At 36.5% G+C, this 23,722-nt stretch overlaps 1 protein-coding gene across 1 annotated transcript; it reads left to right on the plus strand.

Annotated features, from left to right (window-relative positions):
- Positions 1-3,803: 3,803 nt before the first annotated feature.
- On the plus strand, positions 3,804-19,614 carry ODF2L (outer dense fiber of sperm tails 2 like). Its single transcript, XM_062497930.1, has 15 exons — positions 3,804-3,920; positions 4,516-4,578; positions 4,801-4,872; positions 6,537-6,653; positions 9,436-9,621; positions 10,925-11,034; positions 12,565-12,700; positions 13,264-13,374; positions 14,591-14,695; positions 15,309-15,455; positions 15,986-16,042; positions 17,371-17,456; positions 17,539-17,701; positions 18,687-18,812; positions 19,486-19,614. Exons 1-15 carry the CDS (start codon positions 3,804-3,806, stop codon positions 19,612-19,614), a joined length of 1,725 nt encoding a protein of 574 aa, XP_062353914.1.
- The last annotated feature ends 4,108 nt before the right edge of the window (positions 19,615-23,722 follow it).

A 23,722-nucleotide genomic window follows, 5' to 3' on the forward strand; every position in this document is an offset into this window, starting at 1 on the left:
AAACAAAAGGAAATATTTGTTATTGAAAGGTCATTCACTGACCTAAAAGCAATTAGAGGGAACTGGTACTAGCAAATAATGCTTCATCTCTGACTCTTTTCTCCAAAGGAGGTTTTCTTCTCTGAAATGTGTCAGCTATTCTGGCTTTGATATGAATTGAAATTATAATATTGATTATTGCTTGCAAAAATGAAATTTTAGATATGAAAACACATTACTCTGTCTCTGCCAGATGTCCATTTCTCTGTAAGGTGGCAAGCCTCTAAGGATCACTGGAGAAATGAAATCTGGTCGGTACTGCACCAAGCAGTTCATACAAAGATGGGGAAGGAACAGTGTATTAACAGGGTTGCAGCAAATCTGCAGCTTTTGCAATAGCAGGCTATTTCCAAAATCAACCAATGAACAAATAAATACACTAGAGTCATGAATTTCTGACGTGGAGGTGAAAGGCTCAATTATACCTTTAGAGCAGATGAAGTAAGGAACTGTGACAAGCACTCAGCAGTGCTCCTGTGGTATCTAAAGCAGCTTCTCTCAAGCACATCTCTTAGTAAGGCCTGTAATTATGTCGTTGCAGAATTGTGTGTTCTATTGCCTTTAATTATTTTTCACTCTGTGGATTGTGCCACTGCCATTAAAATGTGGTTTTGTGGACTGAAACTTGTAATCCATTCTTTGTTTAGGAGGTACAGAGTGCAATGCTAATTATCATGCTAATGAACTCTCATTTTTGGATAGTGCTTGCGTTATTTTATAAACTATGACCAGGGTTTTTTTTAAATTGCAAAAATGTATTGCTTTCTTTTTAAAATAAGCCAATCTTATAACAAGTTCTGAGCAGCTAAAATTAGGAGTTTTGTCTGAGGTAGCTATGGGGTACCAAAGCCACATTTCATAACTGAGGTGCTGAAGCAAAGGTCTGACAAAGATGCTGAATTTTCAGTTTGAGGCTATGGGTCCCATAGAGAACAAAGCCTTAGGCCTTTTGTACATGCAAAGACAAAATCTCTTTTGGAATTCAGGTACAATCGGGCACTCAATCCAGAATGGATAATGAAGTGATTTCATTACTACTTGAATTTAATAGGTTGAAATTTAGCATTTCATTTTTATTACCAGGCACACATGGCTAGATAATATTCTCCAGAGTTTATAAAGTGAGTAACTGCTCTCTGAAATTCCATTGCCAACAACAGAAGAAAATACACACTGGCATATTTACAAAGGATGCCAAAGGATATGTTTGATTTTTATTTTGATTATTTCTGTCAAGCTTTTTTTTAATGCAAGTTGCTGACACTGCTATTACTCAGAATATTAAAAAGTAACATTTCTATCAGTATGATTTTTTAAACAAAATGTGCAATTTATAATTATGTTTGCGTATATGTGTCTATATAGATATCTATATACTCACCTGTACAAATGAGATTGTTTGCATCACATGGTCACTTGGTTCTGCACAATTTATGATCTGAAAGTGATCTTTCCATAAATCTGTTTCAGTGTCTCAGATATTTTGTGAATTGCCACCTCATCTGAATGAGGTTATTTAAAAATATGTGGCTTTTCTGCAGTGTTTGATGATGTATTGCCAAAGCAGCCTCACATACGGTCAGGTTACATGAATACTTAATGTTTAACCTCAGGAAAAAAAAAAATAAATTAATGGAACCACCCAGAAAGAAATCATCTAGAGGATCTAGAGCTCCCCAGAGGTCTCCAGGTTTCTTGTCCATCTGGGTCTGGCAGTAACCTCCTGGGTACGCACGGGCGTGCCACGGGCGAGCGGGGGGCACGGCCGCTTCTCGAGGCGCCTTTGTATCCCAAGCACACGGCCCTCGTCTCTCGGGGAAGGCGGGATGCCTCTTCCGGGGACTCTCCAGCCTCACACCGGAGCAGTGGGTGCTCGCGGGGAGCGTCGGGCAAGGCCGGCCCGAGGAGGGCACCACGGCCTCCCCGGCCGCGAGGGGGGACGGCACGGCAGCGGCAGTGGCGGCGACAACGGCAGTGACAGAGGCAGTGACAGAGGCAGTGACAACGGCTGCGGCACCGACAACAGCGCGTCGCTCCAGCAACGGCTCCCGGAGGCGAGAAGCGGCGGGCGCAGGTGGGGAGCGGCGGGAGGAGTGCTGAGGGGACAGTGACTCACTGGAGCGGTGCTGAGGGGACAGTGACTCACTGGAGCGGTGCTGAGGGGACAGTGCCGAACTGGAGTGGTGCTGAGGGGACAGTGACTCACTGGAGCGGTGCTGAGGGGACAGTGCCGAACTGGAGTGGTGCTGAGGGGACAGTGACTCACTGGAGCGGTGCTGAGGGGGCAGTGACTCACTGGAGCGGTGCTGAGGGGACAGTGACTCACTGGAGCGGTGCTGAGGGGACAGTGCCGAACTGGAGTGGTGCTGAGGGGACAGTGACTCACTGGAGCGGTGCTGAGGGGACAGTGCCGAACTGGAGTGGTGCTGAGGGGACAGTGACTCACTGGAGCGGTGCTGAGGGGACAGTGCCGAACTGGAGTGGTGCTGAGGGGACAGTGCCGAACTGGAGCGGTGCAGAGGGGACAATGTCCCACTGGAGCGATGCTGCGGGCCAGAGCCCTTCCCAGGGGCTGGAGCCGCCGGCAGCAGGCGCAGGGGACTTTGGTGAGGTGAGAGCCCGAATGTGGGCCCGGGGTGAGGGCTGGCGTTGAGTGACCTGTGCCACTGAGCCTCCCTCTCTGTGCTGGGGAGCATGGAATTGGGAAATAGCAGTTACAAGCTTTACTTTGTCCTTGTCCTTCTAGAGTATTCGGTTTTCTGCTCTGGAAGGCTTTGCATTCTGTGCAGCATGTGCTAAGCAATTGCAAGTCATGAATTCTTGTGGAAGATTTCAGGTATATTAGCTGTGTTGCATCTCTGCTGTGACTGGGGTTTATTTGGGCAAGTCCACTAGTTCTACTGTAGTGAGAACAACCTGGCATGCCAGTAATGTTTCAGTTACTCATTCATGGAACACCAATATATGTTAACATATAATATCTTGTTACACAGCATTAAATCAAAATGTTATCATCATCACAGTCATCCTTGTCTTTGCTAGGGTTAAGGGCTCCAGCAAGGGTTAAGGGCTCCAGCTAAGGTTAAGTGCTCAAGCTAGGGCTAAGGGCTCCAACTAGCATTAAGAGCTCCAGCTAGGGTTAAGTGCTTCCAGTAGGGTTAAGGGCTCCAGCTAGGGTTAAGGCCTCCAGCTAGCATTAAAGGCTGCAGCTAGGGTTAAGTGATACTGCTAGTTTTATGAGTTCCACCTAGGGTTAAGGGCTCCAGCTAGGGTTAAGGCCTCCAGCTTGGGTTAAGGGCTCCAGCTAGGGTTAAGTGCTGCAGCTATCATTAATGGCTCCAGCTAGGCTGAAGTCGTCCTGCTAGGGTTAAGTGCTGCAGCTAGCTTTAATGCTCCAGCTTGGCTTAAGTGATCCTGCTATGGTTAAGGTCTCCAGCTAGTCATAAGGTCTCCAGCTTGGGTTAAGGCCTTCGGCTAGGTTTAATCAAGGTTATGGCCTCCAGCTCGGCTTAAGTGCTCTAGTTAGGGTTAAGGTCCCCAGCTTGTCTTTAGGGCTCCAGATAGTGTTAAGGGCTCCAGTTAGCATTAAATACTCCAGCTTAATATAACAATTATAAGCAGAGTAGTTTGCATTCTGATTCTGTGAGTAAGTGATTATTTAAGATGGGTACTTCCCAAATTTGTTACTTCTTTTCTCAATTCTATGAAGGGTAATATGGATATAAGAACTTAAACTCTTAGTCTGACAAATCCTTTTGATGGAGATGCCCCTGGCACAGACTGAGCAGAGGGGAAATGGGTCCTGGTGGGTGGAGAAGGCAACAAAATCCACTTCTGACAAAACAGAGAGTAGTCAGCGGAGCTTTGATTGGAGCAAGCAGGTAACTTTGTGTTTGATGGAGGCATCAATCATGCTGGAGTGCCAGGGTAGAGGCAGCAGAGAGGTGTTTGGAGAAGGGGTGAGAGTGATGACCGGTTGCTGGTGCCTGATAAGGAAGTGGCAGGAATGTGATGCATTTAGGTAGTAGGTGTGATATGGTTCTGGACTTGCCATGGCATGGGCAGCATCATTTCCTCGAGCAGCTGGGTGAGAATCTTTGCCAAACTGGTAAAAGAGGAAAGCCATTGCTACCTCCAAACTGGAAGAAGTCTGCTGTATAAAAAAGCAAGATTAGCTTCTGGGCAGGTCTTGGCCTTCACCTTCGCTGGAGGTAGTCTGCCTTTCCCTTGGGGAATTTGGTGTGTTCTGTGAGCAAACTGTTTGAGGGTACATCCTGTGGTATCACAGGCTTTTATCCTAAATTGAATCTTCAGGGTTTTAACCGCCAGCTAAGTAGCTTGTGAGTATGTGGGCTTTTCTAGTCATATATACCAGGTTTGAAAATGTAGCAAACTATATGTAGCCAATTTAAAACCACTGAAAAATACAGAATCAGTTATAATTAGAAGTAATGTTTAATGTTTCCTGTGTTGCAGTTAAGCAGTAAAAACATTGATACTTGGATGCAGGAGCTAAATGAAACTGAAATTCAGAATACTGTAAGTAAATTAAAATTTTATTATCTTTGTTCTATGATAAATATCTGAAATTGGCTACCTTATAGGGTCATACAGTTTCCAGTAAGTGGCAAAAGTGGGAGTATTTGTGATTTACCCTCACAAAATGGAAGCTTAGCTTTACATCTGAAATGTTCATCACTGTGCATTACTGATGCTTTGTTGTATACAGACAGTAAAAGAATTTGTTTTTTTTTCATGAAGAATCTCAGGAAAAAAATACTTGAAAAGGAGAAACAGATTAAAGAACTTGCATCCATGCTTCAGTGTGAAAAAGTGAGTGACCAGTTCCATTAGAATGAGTATTTTCTTCCAACATACTATATTCCTAATTAAAAAATAGAAATTTTGAGTAAAACAATTATTTGAAAGACCTATGAAAAAAAGTTAAATCCTGAAAGATGTTTCCTACAAAATTATCTTAAAACTATCAAAACTGTAATCAAACCAACTAAAGGTACAGTTATCCTTAACACTAATATCCTAAGGTGGCTTTTAACTTTTACTGATTTCCAATATTCCAGGGAAAAAGTACTTACAGGAGGAATAATATGGAGTAAGCTAAAGAGATAATGTTCACAGCTGGTTTCCATGGCTCTTTTAGGAAAGGTAGTACAGACAGCAGAGCTAGTATCGTCAAAGGCTGACAAGTCTGGCACAAGCTGATTCATTCTTTGCAGCAAAAGAAGGGGCTCGGTGCAAAAACCAGCACTGGAAGAGTTGTCCTGTATAAGAGGGCACTGTAAAAGTTTGAAAGTTATTTTACTGGCACTTTGGCAATCTGTGTTGCAGACTGAGTACCTCCAGTGCACTGAGTGTGTGTGATGCAGCGTGGTTCAGCGTTAGTGAGGGACCGTGTAGGCTCAGTTAAACCTTTAAGGGCACAGCAGCGTACTTTGATGTTTGTACCCCGTGCGGGTTTTTAAGAGCCATGGTTCTTCTTTAAGAGGGTTTTTGATCTGCTGGTCATAATAGAGGAGCCTGTGAGGGCTTGTTACGGCCCTTGCCTTTATCTTGAAGGAGTACATTTTCATGGAAACATCTTTTTGCTTGAGAATAGAAGTGCTGAACAGAAAGGCCTATAAAAATTCTGAAGACCCCAATGCCAGCAGACCTCAATGTTGATGGGATCTATGTGGCATACCATGCTCTGATTAGAGACTACCTAAAGTTGAGCAATTTAGGGTGCATGGTGTCTGAAAGTATAAATATTTTTCTATGCTATCCCCTTGTTCCTTTTTACATTAATTTCAGTAAATGGCATTTTCATCAATACTTGACTGAATCTACCTTTTTTACTGGTATCTATAATGAATATTTCCACTGGTACATTCTTTTAGTCTCTTTCAGTCTATACTGATAATATGATTCTTTTCTACCTTATTATTTCTTATTCAGAATGAGGAAAGGAATCAAGCTGAAAGAAATTTCATAGAATCATCTGACCTGAGTTCTGGTGACACAAGCTTCCTATTCCTTTATGATTTATGTAACCCCTGAAATTACAGTTTGAATTAAATGCATCAATAGTTCTAAAAGGAGATGGTGGTCTTTGAAATTTAATGAAGATCAGTTCAGGTCTAATTAGTCAGAGCACAGCTCATCAGTGTGGCTTAGTGTAAGTCATCCTACTAGCTGGATGCCTTTGCTTAACCTGGATGTCTGAGTTCATGCTTCCAGGCCTCATTCCTGCTACTTAAACTCAGATTAAATATGATGCAATAATTACACAGAAATTGTTTCAAATTCATGATTTCTGTTTAACATGAAGACAGTTAGTAGAAAGTTGCTGCTTGTGAATATACTTGTAGAGCATGTTTTATCTTTTCCAAGTTTTGAGGACATTCAAATGTCAGTTAGAAACTACGGCATACTAGAGAAAATACAGAGAGCATAGTACAGCATAATCCAACAAATCTGTGTTTGTTTATCTTTCTTAGATCAATGTACAGAAAGGAGACCACCTGTCAAGCTCAGTACAGGAAGTACAAGCTCACCTGCAGTGTCAGATTGAAAGAAAAGAAGCAGAAAATGACGAATTAAAAGTGAAAATACAGGTCAAAATATTTTACTTCTGTTTCAGTTTATTGGGGAAAAAAAAGCAAAACCTTGCTGTGGCATTTTGAAATCAAATTTTTGGTAAAAAGAAAAATCATGACCAGTTGAAATCGTAATTTTTTATGTTTTGCAAGATATGTCTGACTGCACTATTTTAATTGCAAGGTTTTTTGTTTGGCGTTTTATTCTTCTTTTCTCACCTTACGCACACTTGTGGTGTAGCATAGTAGAACTTCAAAATTCTGGTGAAGCAAAGTGAAACATGCATAGAAGTGTTTGCACTCACTTAACTGTACTGCCTAGAAGAAGTCTCCATATGGTCAAGAGATAGGCAAGTGTCTATGGTGACTTTCTGTTCTAAGAGAACAGTGACAGCCGCACCCTGTTTCTTCTTATTGTCTATGAAGAATCTGTAAGTCTCTTAATACTGACTGAAAATGAAACACTTAAGACTAATGCCTAATCTCACTTTGTTTAAGGTAGGATCAATTATTTCCATTTTCTGTTCTAAAAAGCACAAGTTAAATTTGGGCATTTGAGTCAGTTACTGGCTTTGAAAAGGCAAGGAGGAGGTCATGTGTGAAAGGCTGGAGCTGTATGTGGCCTCAGAATACAGTATATGAAACATGTCAAGAACAAAGGCGTGAATGAGAAAATGTTGGCTGCAAATGCATTTCTAATTTCCAAACTTTTTAATAGCATATGTTCCCTGCTACTTATAGAATTCTATAATTATAGAATAATTTGATTGTTACCCAACCTATATCAAGGCAATTTCAAATCACATCTATGTCTGTGTAAATATGTAAAGTTTTCTTCTAAATAAAAATTGCTTTCTTGTTCTTCCTAGTACAGTTACAGAATTCCAACATTTTCATTAGATAAAATAACTCGATATACAGCTGTATTGTCATTTAACCTCTATTTAAAAGCTTTGTTCACTTTCAGAAATTGCTGAAGTAATTTGCTAGCTTAAATCCTGGAGATGATTTTGTTAATAATTAAACAAAAGCTTGAAAAAGCTTAGCATTACCCCTATGAAATTAGTTCTCAATTTGAATTTACCTCAGCCACTGACTAATGCCCAAAGCACTTATTCTTAGTGTGAATCTGACCTCCTGTGGTTATAATCAGGGATAGCAGCTGTTTAATTTGTTAAAGAAATCCATACACAGACTGAGATTTTCTGTGTTTATTGAAGGTGTTTATCCACCACCTCAAGTCACATCTTTGTTTATTAGGTAAGCATTTATATAGGAAAACCGCTTTTTACATATTTGGGATTTTTTTGTAATTTCCTTTTTTTGAAGTAGTACTTCTGCTTTTTGGTGAATCCCAGTAATTGAGACCATATTTCACTTGAAAAACCACCTACATTTTGCTTTGATTGGGTAAAAGTTTTGGGGCCATTAGCAGGACCTGTACTGAGAGATATCCCCTCATGCATAACATGCTTACTTTACATCAACTGGCAATGAGTATCTTGAGTAAGTCTGGCACACTCACACATTCAGTAGGTAACTAGTAGTATATAATGTAGTGTCAGACCTAGGCTAAAAGGAAGGAAGCAAATGCATTAATCATTCTTACAAATAGAATATTTATCACTGTACTATTAAAGCTGACCCTGCTGGCTTATCTACATTGCTGGAGTTTGGTGGAAGAATAGTAAGTGATATGAACAGCATTTACACTTGTCTTCATGAAACTAATTGTCTATTGGTAGGTTGGTAATTTTTGATAAGTGGAGCTAAGATTCTCCTTGAATCAAAGTCTGGTATTGTTCTTAATGAATATCATCATGTAGTGTTTTAATGTCTGCTGTTGTTTTCCTTTCATATTTATGTGGTATATAGATGAAAAATACGAGTCACGAAGTGAGCTTCCTGCATGGAATAGGATCAGTTCATCAGAGTGATGTAAACATCTAGTTTGTCAGAAATAATAACAGCAGTGGAAAAGATAATATAATGGCAGTTGTAGAGCCCAGTTCCCATCTTGGCTGCTTTGTACACGTCTCTTAGTATTATTAAATGCATTAAAATGCATTTCTGCTTCATTTTTTATAAAAAATACTTTCTTCACTAAACAAATCTGTGCCATTAATAAAGTGGGGCAATTTTATGCATAGAAAAAATTTAGAGATCTTGCAAGAAAATAGTATGTAGTCATCTAATCACAGACCATATAATAATATATTCTAAAGAAGAGACCTCAGGCTTTCCCAGATTCCTGACTTTAAAAAACACAAATCCAAGATATTAACTTTCATAATAAAATTTGATATACAGTCATACAGCCTATATCCAGACCTAGTAGTGTGTGTGTCACTAGATTCAGAGCATAGATTATACTCTAATACATCAGTGCACATCACTGGTAGCATCATTAAGGTGATATTCTTTACAGATGTAGTCTGATGAAACCATTTTATTTTCCTCCTCATAAATGGGTTTAACACCCATACCATGCTTTCTTTATGGAAATTCTTCATTCATTTGCAAGAGCACACAGACATGGTTAGATTGCTGTCCTTTTCCCTACTCCTACCTGCTCCTGCACCTTCTCAACCTCTTCTTTACATCTTTGTAATTACTTTTTCTCTGCATTTTTCTTGTCTACTGTTGTACTTAGCTAGCTCCTTATATCAACCACAAGATTTGAGATACTAAGATTACATGGAAACAGATTATAAGTGTAACATCTCTTCCTGATTATTTTATAGCTCAAAATTATCTGTAAGGTCTAGAATTTGAAGACTTAATTTTAATTATGCTGCAGATTCTAGAAAATAAAATAGCAGAGTGGAAACATCAAATTGGTGAATACAAGTGCCAGAAGTTAGCCTTAAAGGAAGCAAGGGAGCAAAAGAAGATTGCCCTGGAAAAAGCATTAAGGTCCCAGAAGCAAAGAGCTCGACACTTAGAAGAAGCTGTGAAGGACGTAACCTCTAAAATAAGAGAAAGTGTGAGTGACTATGCTGTGAGCAACGTTGTGTTGTATTGTTTGAAACTGAGCAACTGAAAGACTTTCACCTGTGGAAAATAGAAAAATTGTTTGACTATGCTGTGTTTGTATGTCTTTTGTTTTGTTGCTCATTTGTTAAGGAAAAGGTTGCTGTAGGTGTCATGAAAGCTGTTACTATCAACTGCCTTTGTTTTGTTTAAATTTAGTGATTGGCAAGTCATGAGGTTGTACATTTTAAGCTGTAGGAAATAAGAGGAGTGCCATCAGCTTTTGGTTAAACCTCTCCTGTTCTTCCTGTTAGTTCTCTATGGAGAAGCACTGAGTAACTCAGAAATACAGTGTACTAAGTGAGAATCCATGACTGGGTTTGAAGTGTTAGTTTTCTTTCTTTATTAATATGTGATGTCTCATGTGGTTACTTAGCTTTCTGTTTTTAAGCTGCTTGCTTTGAACTTTTTCAAATTCCAAGCATAAAACTTCTTCCTTAATTCTAGTTGTTCCTTGGAATCTTGCTCTGCCTATCAAAAAGGCTAGGTGCATCAGAACTGTGCTTATTGCCCTATTTGGATTTCCTAGTAAGAATACGTTTTCATGCTCTTAGATGTGTTGTAATCGTTTTGGATATGCCAGTATTAAAGATACACTTTTCCATTTAGTGTACCAGGAGAGATGATTAATAATGGTTTTTGTATTCTTGGGTCTTTGTGAGAAGACAGGCATGGATCTTTAACTAAAATTAGCAGCACAGAGGAACAGCAACTACCTCCTGAACTTCTGATGTTTTGTAGCCATGTTTGTTTTCTTCCTCATTGAAAACCTGCTGTACTTTCAAGATAGCATGCATTGGTTAATTATCTCTATTCACTTAAGGGATTGTATCTAACGTTTCGTATCTTACCTAGCTAGTGTTCTTCATTCTTAAAATATTTTGGCACTGTTTTATTTGTTTAGTAATTGATGTAATTTTTATGTAGTTGAGATGTATTGAAAACAATTTTTTTGGTAAGAAAAGATCTTAAATTTTGAAATATTGTATTCTACAGTTGATATACGGTACCAGTGTTTAACTGTGTCTCTGCCTTGAAAGTAAGTCAGGACTTAGACTTTAATCTTTTAAAAATGTGGCTAATTTTGTTGATTTTATTTTGAGATGAGAGAAAATTTATATTGATTTGTACAAGGGAGATCCAATAAAATCATCTTATATTTAATAGCTCTTGTGTTTAGAAAAATTTGTAGAATTAAATGACATTCTTCAATGGCATTCTTTTGTTACATAATTTATAATTTCTGCAATCTTTAGGAACTCAAATTGTGTGCAATACTGTCAGCTTCTGAAGTCTGGAAAAAACAGCATGATAGAATAGTTGAAGAAAAGACAATGTTAGAAGTTCAAGTAGAAGATCTTGAGAAGTAAGTTAGACTGTTGGTCTTTTTTGTTTATTTCTGTAGTCATAGAGTGTTGACATTTGGTAGTGCAATACTCAGTGTTGACAATGCAAATGAGTTTATTAATATTTTAAAATTCTGAAAAGAATTTGAAAGTTGGAAATAAGAACAAATTTAAGATTTTTTAACCTCCTCTCTGTTGCATTTCACTTCTTTTTAAGCTTTATTCCCCTTTGTCATTTAGAAACATTCTTTTTCCTGCATACTTCTGATCAGCCTGAACTTGCTGGCAGCTCCTATGCTGCATCCACATAAGCACTTATTTAATAACTGTTTTGACAGAGTGTTAACCCTTGTGTTTACAGAATAGAAAAAGGTTCTTTGTCTTCTAGGTTCTACCTCAGACTAGTGATGGCCAAATTATTTCAATTCCACTAATGTCTCACCTCAGTAGAGGACAGAGAAGGGTTCCTCTCAGATGGCTTTTTAACAGTTCATACTTTTAAGGAAAGGCAAAACAAAATCATCCAACCTTGTTCAAACTACAAAGTCAAATCTTAATGTATATGAAGCATATACTATTTTTGAGGCAGACAATGACATGTATCCTTTTACCTTTTCTGCTGGTAGAAATATGGACTATAATTTAAACCAGGAAAAGAAACCATTAGATGCCTTTATTCTAGCTCTGAGACAACATTTATTTCACAAAGAACTTCATTCGTGCTCAAGTATTTAACAGCTCGCATTAAACTGGCTTGAATATTTTGGTTTTTTCCCAGAAAATCTGTCATTTCTGAAAATGCTTGCAGCAGATTTTAAGATTTAACCAGAGTGCAGGTAGACAACATCAGAAAGACAATATCTAGACAGAAATCTGTCTAGACCACTGTTGATCCAGTGTATACAAGAAAGCATCTAAGAAAGAGCAAATTATCATTCTGCTTCCAGCTGGGTCTTGCTGTTTTCATTTCAGCTGAAAAGTCAAGTCTTTGCTTGAAATGTGCCATTCTAACAAGACTTGTTCTACTAAGCAGTGTGTGGCTGACTAAACACCAAAACTAATTTTGTGAATTTTATTAACTAAAAAGGAGCAAAAACTGCAGCATAGCATAATTTGCTGCTTTTAGTAATGGAAAGTAACATTCCTAAAGTAATTAAGGAGTGTTCTTAGTAGGACATTATGTGATATACCCTATAAATTCAATATAATTGCATTTTGTACAGTGTGTATATGTATATAATTTGGTGTTCTATAATTGAGCTAAGACCCCTTCTTTGGAGTAGCAACTCTCCTCTTACAGAGAGTTTATCTCAGAATATAAGTAGATAATATTTTCTTTGGATGTGTAAATGCATTCCCCCATATATATATATATATATATATATATATATATATATATACATATATATATATACACACATACCTACATATACATGTGTGTGTATATATGCATACAATGAAGGAGAATGTGTTAAGGTTCAATTTAATTTTCATAGTGAGAGTTTTGGAAGCATTGTGTATTATAGAGAACTTCTTGCCCGTCTAACAAGGCAGATCAAAGGCCTGATGGAAGACATGGAAAAAAGGGAGGAATGGAGAAGAAATTCACAAGAGAAAATTCTTGGAAAGTTAAATTCTGTTAACTCTGAAAATGAAATTATTTACCTTGAGAACAAAAAATTAAAGGTGAGATTATAAATCATTACTGAATGGCTCTACATTTCCTATACATTAATGAAGTAGCCACATTAATTCTCTTTGGATCTTCTGTCTAGAGACCCCAGACCTGAACAATAAAGTTTGCTATCCATTTATAGTAGTAAGAACAAATGAGATACTGAAAATTTTCCAGTGGAAATTTATGGTAAAGCTAGGAACAGGGTTGTCTGATGATGTATCTTCTTAATCAGGATGCTGTTTATTTTACTGTCAATAACTGCACAATTGCTTAAGTAGAAATTGTTCTTTTATGTTTGTTAAACTTTCTTTCAAGTTAAAGAAATGAGCTTACCTCAATTATTAATTTTAATTTTGAAAGAGTCTACAGGTTTTGTGTTGTATTTCTCGTCTGATACAAGTGCTCTCATGAGATGACAAATGAACTATAGACTGTCATTTTTGTTTGACAGGAAAAATACTTACATCAGTCTTCCTAGTGCCAGCAAGTAACTTGCTGGTAATATTATATTATAGAATGTGTTATTTTGGTAACACTCTTAAAATTTTTATATTTTCTATTTTTGGTCAAGGCTTCCCTTGCTACACTGGAGAGAAGTACAGTATCTGTTGAGTATGAGCTGCTACATCTGCAAGAAAAAGCAAAGCTGCAGGAAAACCTTGTAGAACAGTGTAAAAATGAGGTGACTTACCATCTTTGAAATCTTCTAATATGTTTTTTTAAATTTGTAAGCCATTTGGAGGAAATGATAAAGGTTTTGTTTGTAATAAACCCATTTTATTGTTTGGGGATTGTAATATTTTTATAATATTGAGTATGAAAGAAGAAAGTGCTGTTACAGACCATATCAAAGAATAGTCTCCACAGTTACAAGTACATGTTGTCTGTACTCAGTTGTGTGAAACCCACTTGAAGTTCATTGAAGCCAACAACTGCAAGCTTGCTTTGACAAGATTTGCTTCCTAAAAAGCGGGTTAGTGACCCATTAAACTAGATTTTTAAAAAGTTTGAGTCTGATGTCTTCAGTGGATTATACTGATGATATTTTGCTTCTACTTGGCCATATTTTGTCTTCATGCTCCCAAGAGCATATCAGTATTCAAGTAAGTTCAAGGAATTAAAGTTCATTCAAGAAATATATATTAGAGTTAGGGTTAGGTTTAGGGTTATGAGTATAGGTTATATGAGTTCTTTTATTTCAGTAGGTAAATCCACATAGAAATACCAGTGAAGCAAATAAACCAAACTTAAAATGGGCTTTTTATAAATTATTTTTTTTTTTTGTATTTGGCTTTATTCACACAGAAATTTTAGAACATTGATTTAAGTATGTGTCTATTTCTGCTATAGTATAAACACAATTTCATTGATATCCTTCCCTTACTTATTTTTTAAATCATTGACAAGAGAAAAGAAAGACATTATACAAACACTAGAGTAGAGCCAGAGAGTCTTGTCTTTGGAATGCATCATCACAACTAGAGTTGCTGCCAGATTTAAGATGGTAGATGTAGCTCCAGGTAACAGCCAGCCTTAAGCAGTGAGTGGAGTGAAATTCCCTAACTCAGGGCTGTAGTGACTCCAGATGGGAAGTGTCAGTGATAGTTGTTATGTGGGGAGAGAGGTGTGAGAGGAGTTGTGCTTCTACAGAACAACTGTAGCTCATTCTCCATTGTTGATACCACACTGCTGATATGACAGTGCTCTTTACCTGGTAACCCTTTGTACTTGCTGTGACAAGTAGGATAATGAAAATAAATAACTTCAATAATGACAGACTTCGAGATACTATTTAGAAATCAAAGGTTTTCCTTTATGCTTCATACTAATGATTCTACCTTTTCTATATTTAAATGAAGGACCTTGCAAATGTATGTGAAAAATGTATGTTGTCCTAGGTACAAAAAAGACAAATTGCAGTAGAAGAATTGAAATCCAGACATGAAACAGTCTTAAATGAAAACGAAAAAATAACAGAAAACAAATGCTTAGAAGCAGATAAGGTAAGGTTTGCAGTAATGAAGAATGTTTCAAAAAAATTCTGTAGGGTACAGATCTTTTCTACAGTTTTGTAATCTTATTAGAAGTCAGAACGTACTGTCTCTTGGTTTTAAATTTCTGAGAGTTTTACTGACTGCTATCTGAAGCTGTTTTGTTTTGGCACTGCACAATTGCAAACAACTGAGCAATGATTCCTAGTGCAATGACTAAGTAGTTTGGCTTCTATTTTAGAATTCCAGAATTCTTTTATCACTTTTGAAAATGTGATTTTATTGTTGATGAATTTGAAACTATCTTTTGGTCCAAACAATTGTGAGAGTTGTGTATGGAAGCAAACTTACTGTTGTAAGTGCTTTTTTTAAACTAACAGTTAAAATTGAGACTCCATACAGAGAAGAGTTATAAATTTTTCAGCAGATGGAGCTGAATACTGGAGCACAGCACATTCTTAAGCATCAGAAAAGAACTTGTATCTTTGTTGGCATATATAAAATAAGTGATATGTAACTTGTATAGAATTTTAGCTTTATCACCTACATGAAAATCCATTAAGTATTACTACAATTAATTTATGGTTTTACACTTACCTTTTGCTTCTGTGATGCTACTATGCAGGTGAGGGACAAAATGGAGGCTGAGTTAAAGGAGTTAGAACATGTTTGTGACTTGCTGAGAGCAGCTGAGGAAAACCAGCTAAAGCTTCTGTTCTGGGAAAGGATCCATGCACAGAAATACAAAACCCTCCGGGAGCTGGAGCTTCAGGTGGTTAGAACTTGCTGATTTCTAAAGAAAAATGAGAAAATTATGTGGAAAAAAAGTCTCTGGGACATTTTTACTATTAGCATGTGTGACAGTGGTGAGGTTTCCTTTATTATTTTCTTAATAAATCAAAGCCTTCTGTGAAAATAACGCAATGCAAATAAAACTGTTGCCAACTGTATTTATGTGAATTCATTATGTGGCAAGACCTGTAACTTTTAGAGTGAGTATATTCTTGATATTTTTGAATATTTATGTCCTGAGATATGTTGCAGAATTCTTCACTGTAAAAAACTTCAAGTCCAGATATTGTTTGTATCTAGTAGAATAATTTAATTCTACATTAGTTTTGCTTTTAATGGCTAATTTATAAACCATAAAATATTTAATCAGATAAATTATATTCTTGATTATGTATAACATTTTAATTATTACAATGTTTTTAGTCGATTAAGTATTTTTAAAATATACTTTAATAGGATAATTGCAATTTTTATCTGTATTTAACACTAATGCTTGTATTTCCTCTAAAGCCTGAAAATGGATTTTCCTCGACTCTTTTTTTCTCTGACGTCAATTTTAATGGCAGGGTAGGTTTGGGATTTTTTGTTATTGTTTTTTGTCTTTTTTTTAATGTGCTTTAAAGTTAGAAGAACACAAATATCAAAGGTTTTTAAGTTAGTAGGGTGGGAAAGGGGCTTAATCATCCTGCTGTGTCAGTAGGAAAACTACAGCTGAAGCACAGTGAGTCTCTGTGGTCCTGTAGACTTTATATAAAACTTAATATAAATTGCTCTTGATTTCTGATTCTTCCAGGAATGTTCATAACCTTTTAAATCTTAAAGTACTTAAGCAATAATTAATTGTGAGGTGCAAAATTTATACATATAAAATGATGTATGTAATTTTAATCTAACTACATGTTTTCCTGAAAAAGTGCAGAAGACCCTCTTAAGTATAGCAAAATAATTGGGAATATAATCACTAGTGTGGTGGAACAGCAGTTAAATTTCAGCATTAAGTCTTGGTGATAGATGTCCTTTACTCTTGATTCTCTGACCAGAATTTAAGAAAATACATTTTGGAGCAATTTGTCCCTCTGCAGAAAACCTCTCCTGGGTTCAGCTGGACTAATTTCTGCTACTACCAATCTGCTGCATGGGCAGCCTGTAACTCTGCTAAACACAGTCAGGCAGATAAACTCAAATTGCTTGAATTAGTCCAATGAGTGGTGGTGGTCACCCCTTAGAATGGTGGCACCCACAGGCTGCTGATGTGTCTGATTATTGCTAGTGCTGTCAGTGAGTGGTAGAAGGAGCAGTAATCTTACTGCTACTGAGATTTGAGGAAAACATGTAAAAGTTTAGCACTCTGGATGCTGGGCGAGAGAAGACTTCTTGCTTCCTTCATCTTCTGCTGCTGATGTATCTCTTTTCATTAAATTGATTGTCTTTTTTGATAATCTCTTCTTCCTGAATTTTTTTGCCAGTGCTGCACTGTTCTCCTATGATAACTGTATGTATAGGCAGTGGTATTTTTGTGCTTCCTGTGACTGTAGTGTGAGTGAGCATTTTTGCTGGTCAGGTAGATCAACTCCTAATACATAAGGCTGCTTAAGCAGTGCATGGAGTTTTTTATTACTTTTTTATGTAGCAGGTTTTCAGCCTTAAAGTGTTCACACAAAATTTTGGTCACCAACTTTGGCTATATTTTACTAATTTATGATAATTATACAAGGTACAATAATACAAGAGAATGTTTACTTGATTATAATATAGCACTTGTCTGAATGAGCATAGCATTTGTCTGAAATTACAGTTTAATTATTTTGGTGGATTTTAATAGACAGGCCTACTTTACTCCAGTAAGATCCTCTATAAAATCTCTTCAACTGAAGGACAAATTGTCATTTTCACAGAATAACCATAGTGTAACTTCTATGGGCAATCTTTGCTTAGAAGAAGAGATCTGTAACATTCAGAAGAAGTATGAAGATCTCCAAAGGTAACTAGAAATCTGGTTGAAATTAAGTCTTACATTTTCCTGCTATAGTGAATTATAATGCACTATTCTCTTTTCCATAAAGGCAATTAGGAGAAATGGAATATCAGAATGAAGAACTTGCTTATCAGCTCAGAAAAGAAGATGAGAATCTTCAGAGCAGTAAATTGCAGCTTGAAGAGAAAATGGCAGAATATAATGCATTAACCACACAACTTGAATCTGTTTTGGCAGAAGGGAGAAAAATGGTATTGGTGATTTAATACATCTCTCAATCTTGCTTGCTACTTTCTATTTAAAAATAGCATTAAAATGAGCTTGATAAAAAATTATGGGATGAGACTTTTTGCATGTAGGGAGAAATATGTAAAAATTACTGTGAATTTATGCATGTTTTAAATATGGACGGAACAATTCCATTTCTTTGTCAAGTTTGAATCCTATGGAAATAAATAACAAATTTCAATTGCCCAACATTTTATTATCTTTTTTTTTTTTTAATTGACAAAGCAAAATTCTTTAACTGCCTTATATTAAATCCCACACATACAGCAAAAAGTTTCTGTACAAAAGTTTAATCTTACCTTTTATTTTCTTTGTTATAAAAGCCCACAAGAATGTTGGTGTTGAAATCCTTCTCTTTTTAGAGGAAGAATTTGCTTTCTTTTTATATTAAGCTGAATTTTGCCACTTTTAGAAATTATACAAATAGTAAATCAAATTCAACAGGAAATGTAGGAATTGAGATTGTAGTGAATTATATTAGTTTAATTGAGTAAAAAATGTATGAAGTTGTTATTTCAGATTAATAATGTAGAAATAACCATATGATTTTTTCTCAATACTGCCTGAGGATATTTCTTTGATTTTGAAAAAACTAAAATTTTAACTTAATTTGAAAATAAGCTAAAAAATGTTTCACTTATTACATTTTTCCCGAAACTGAAACAGCTTTCAAATTTAGCCAGGGTTTTTCACAGGTTCTTTTAAGTCCTGGGCATGAGAAACAAGTTAAGTGTTAGATGAAAGAATAGGAAATGGAGCAATTAATGTTAAGAGAGAAGAAAATAAATTGATTTGGGCTTTAGGAGTAAATATATATGTATTATATATATAATTTATAAAGATATGTTATATATGTGTGTATATATATATATATATATATATATATATATATATATATATATATATATATATATATAACATATATCACCTTTTTCATTACTTTCATAGGTAGCTGAAGAACAGGAAAAAATGTCATACAAAGAACAAGCCTTTCAGACAAAACTGCTCCTTCTTGAAGCTGAAGTGAGAAAGAGGCAAGAAGAGAAAAAACAACTCCTCTGCTTATTTCACCATGTGAGTAAATAATGCTGTTAGTGATTTAAGAAATCACTTTCCATGTCACAATTTACAAGAACAAGTTCCTCTGACTGAAAGTGTTTTACTGAAAACACGCTGCTAATACAGTTGATTCAAACTTCAGAACAGTAAATTAATTCAGCTTGATAATATACTTTGTACACTGACATTTCCTTCCCATCAACCTAGCAGATGTCCAGGCTAACTAAATCACCTGAATAATACTGAGTTTAGAACTCTTACTTAGTACAGTTTTCCCAGCAACACAAAACTAAAAAAAAATATGAAGTTGTAATTTCCCTCAGATCAATTGTGTTCAGGAAGCATATCTACATGTGATTAGATATGTAATAATCCCATAATGATGTAGTGATAACTTCTTTTTTTTCTGAGTTAATGGCAGCAATCTGAATTTACAATTTTAATAAATTATTGTAGGCCTTGTTTTGATTTTAAGTCGATCCAAACATGTTCAGGTTGGTCCTTGCTGGACATAACTAAAGCTTTAATCTTTTGAGGCCTTTTTGAGCACCTTTGCTTTTGTGGACCCTCTGAAAACTTTTGTAGGCAAATAAAGCTATAAAAATTAGGTACTTTGTGTCTTAGATTATTACTTTGATTGATTTATATTTTGTTTCTAATTTTCTATGCATTTCTCTTTTTTCATTAGAATGAAAAGCATCATGAAGTACATTTGAAAGAGCTGGAGAACAGCCTGCAGAAGTTGGAGAACAAGAACCAGAGCATCCAGAATTATGTGCAGTTTTTGAAAGATGCATATATAACAATGTTTGACTGAATTCTTTAATCTATTTTATAGCGAAGACACTTGTCAAGTTTGGGCTCCCAGTCTAGTTGGAGGCAAAGCCACTGAGGCCTTACACTATTTTGACAGATGAAATTCTCTAATGTTCATTCTTCCCTAGGAAAACATCTGCTGTGGGCAGGAGAAGCAGGTCAGCCATTACTGGCTGGTCACACATGGGGAATGGAGCTGATACTCCTGATATAAACCACTGTGTTATCCATGGCACAGCAGTGCAAAGGCCGAGTGCATGACAGCAGCAGCAGGTGTGTACGTGTGGGCTATACACACAAAATTGGTCTCTGAATGTCCTGGGCTGTAAAATCTTACCTGAGTCCTTTTAGCCCATGGTAAATGCAGGTGATCACAGACTATCTTTCAATTCAGTGATACCTAACCTATTAAGACAGGCAAAAATTGAGATCATTAGGTTCTTTTCCTTTTTCCCCCTGAAGTTTAGCACCAATATAGCCCACGCTGCTGCACTATATGGGAGAGTTGCCACCACAAGGCTCCATTTTAATCTACATCTCATGCTCAGGAATATACTATAGTAATATTTTATAAATATGAGTAGGAGCATTTTTTAGATACAGATATAGTTTAAGCTCTGAATGTGCTAATATACCCTGGTGACACTTTTCCAGAGAGATATTTAAGAATTTGTCTGAGTTCAAGAGCTGCTGTTCAGTAAGATTGAGTTGTGCCTCAGGTTAAACACATGTAAATATTCAGCTGATACAGGACTAATACAAGAAACAACTCTGGATTTAGTTTCAGTTCTAAATTCTAACTAGTTTTGTAGATATATGTTATGATATGTTTTTTAAAAATAGTACATTAATTTAAATAAGTGATTTACAATGTGTACTTAAATAATATATATTTTTGACTAAAAACATAAGTTTTTTTATGCATAGACAGTAGCCATTCTATTTCATTGTTGGTTATTAGTAATGTGTTGAATGCAGTCCTTTTTGGTTTTTTTGCAAATGCTTATCCATCTTAACAAACACTGCTGTGTGCTAATGATCTGCTTCTGTGCTCTTTTTAAAAATAAAATTGTCATTTATTCTATATGGTATGTTAGTAGCAAATATTTATTTTAAATTTGGTGGCTCTGCATTGCACGCACACACACACACACACACACAGAGTTCTGATCATTTAGTTCTGATTCAGTTTTGTTCTGATTGTGCTACTTGTAAAATATCAAAACCTTTTTGAAGGTCATCATGTATGAAGGGAAGAGTTCAGAAATAGAATGTTCAATCCGGTACCTGAGTGGTTTTCTAAAGCTTATACTGAAAAGCTACACTTTTCATTGGGACATGATACAAAGATGTAGAGTAACTTGATTCCAGCCTATTTTTACTATCCAGGAAATTAGATTTTGGAGTTTCCCCCATTTTTAGTTTGGTTTTGTTTCTTTTTAAGGTTCTTCATTACCTATTTGTTTGTTTGGGAGGTGTGGGGGTTTGCATGGTAGAAATAGGGCTGATAGTCACAAGGATCATTTGTTTTCACTCAGTTCCTTTTGATCTGGTGTTAACTTATCATGTCTTTTGAATTTTAAAAATTAATTTGAGACTATTGTGGATTATTTATTTCTAATTTTAAAAAGTAATGAAACAGTCTAACTACTGAAGGATCTGGCATTTACTTGAGATTACTGCTTGTATTTTTAGTAACTGTGTAATGTATAGCTAAATTAGTTCTTGCCTTGTTCATTTTGTAGTATGTAAATCTGTGTGCTGTGCCACAAAATTCTTGGATACAGCTGTACTGATTTGACTGCATTTTCTTTAAATCAGTTTATTTTTACCATCTGCATCGCATAGCAAAGTGACATAGTTTTATAGTGAGAAATAGACTAATTATGCCGGCTTTGGGGGGTATTGTCATTTCTAGACAATTTTAGAAGCCTTTGGTAAGGATGGTGTTGCCAGCATCTCTCCTCTCAGCCTTTTTGCCAGTGTGATTTTGTCATTCCCAAAAAGAGCTCAATATGCTGTTGCAGTTTTCAAGTACAGTCAGATGAAACATCTTACTGTTGTGAGTATGGACAGATAAAGTATGAAACCCAAAGTTCTTGGTCCAGGTCCATACTGTGCTTGCTTTTTTGATTATATTTTTAGTCAGATAGTTCTCTTTCACAGGGCCCTTAGCTAGCAGGAATGTTTCTCTTCTGTTTGTGCAGAAAGTCCTTGGCCAGAAAAGCAGTAAAACCCAGAGATTCTGCATAAAAGTTTGGCCATGATTTCAGTGATAAGCTCTTCAAGTAGAAAGAGATTTTTGCTGGTTAAGAACAGAGCAGAGAAAGAAAAGAAAGATTAAAATACTATATTCTATATCCCAGTTTATTTAGATTTCCTAGTAAGAAGCTATTTTTTTCTGTAGGCTTACTGAAGTACACAGTCAAATGTACGTTGTGTGTGTTGTAGGATATTTTGATTTTGAAAGAATTTTGTCATAATTTTTCACAGAAACTGGCTCAGTATGATCCAAGTTATGTAAGAGAACCCATGGCTGAACTGATGCCAAGTGTTCTTGTAAATCAAATCAAAGCCACCTGCAGTGTTACAATATACCCTCGTGTCTGTATATTGCTTTATTTGCTACCCATGTTAATTATTTTTTTTTTCTCCTGTGGAGTTTTTCAGGAATGACTTAAGTGCGATTGCTATGGATCTGCTTTTAAACCAGTTTGTTCAGCCATTGATAGCTGGGTGAAGAAACACTCTGCAGGAGGATATGCACGATTTAAAAGGATACTTCAGCTCTTGACTGGTCTGCATGCACAGAAGGTAGCCAGGAGTTAACAGAGCTGTTAGGGTGAGGATGAGGGTGCCCAAACCCCCTCATCAGCAACGAGCTACTGCTGGCCAGGCAGGCATCAGCTGGGCAGGAAGAGTTGGGCTCCGGGAAACAAATGCCACTGTCCCTAGTAGCTTTCAAAACCACATTTAAAAGATGACACCACATTCAAATCTATAGGATGCCCCTTTGTCAGTGTCACTGCTGCACACATTTCATAGTGGGACAGGATTTCAGAGTTATAATAAATGAAGTGATTTGAGGTTGTGACAGATTCACTTTCTAGTCAGTACACTTCCATATTCAATTATAATTTCATGGTTTTAATTAGGTTAAATTGTAAGTATGTAGAGTCCTGAAACTGATAGATCTTTAAGAGCTGACCTGGATTCCCTATTCCCTACTGCAATCTTATATGCTTTAGATTTGTTAATGTGTATGAACACAGAATTTAAAACTAAGAGCATAAGTCTTAGGGCTACTTGGGACCCTAGTCCTTTAGTCCTGTCTGCCAAGTAGTTTATTAGTGGCTTAAGGTTGATAAAAGATATTTTTCTGTTTCCTGTCTATGTCACATAAGGTGCTCTAAATTCTCCTGTGAGAGGAAGTCTTTCCAGTAAGAGCAGAGATATTCAATTATTTTGTACCAGACACATCCTTCCCTAAGGGATATCTTTATAGAAAATACACAGTGATCACTGAGCTCCAAATGGGTGAGTCCTCAGCAGAATGTGATAGGTTACCAGCCCAGCATTGAGAAAATATTTTGTCTATATAATAGTGAATGAATTCAACATTTGGGTACCTGGGAAGGTTTAGGGAGGGACTGCAGCTCAAAATATCTTCTGCTAAAAATGGGTCCTTCATTCTGACTCAGAAAATAGCTAAACTAGACTTTTTGTGACAAAATCACTATGTTGGTGATCTTCCTACAGGAGGATTGACCTGGTTTCCTCAAGTGATGAGCTGTTCAGCAGTGTAACATCTGGGTGCAGCCCTTTCTGCTCTGGGAGGCCTGGAGCTGGCCAGCACAAACAGGGATCAAAGAAGAGCCCCATATCAAAAGGATGTGCAGCCTGGGAAGTAGACACAATGAATGATTTCATACAGATTTTTTTCCTGTTCTTCAGTGAAAGATTCCTGTGGATCACTTTAAGGCTGACATAGCTCAAACATGTATCTTATGGCCAGAAAAAATTGACAGCATTGTGTTAATGTCCACCAGCTTGGAATTTAAGCAGTCAAAACCATGAAATAATTGCAGTTACACAGGTCATGCATTTGG

Source organism: Cinclus cinclus, chromosome 8 (genome assembly GCF_963662255.1).
Source record: "Cinclus cinclus chromosome 8, bCinCin1.1, whole genome shotgun sequence".
NCBI lineage: Eukaryota > Metazoa > Chordata > Aves > Passeriformes > Cinclidae > Cinclus > Cinclus cinclus.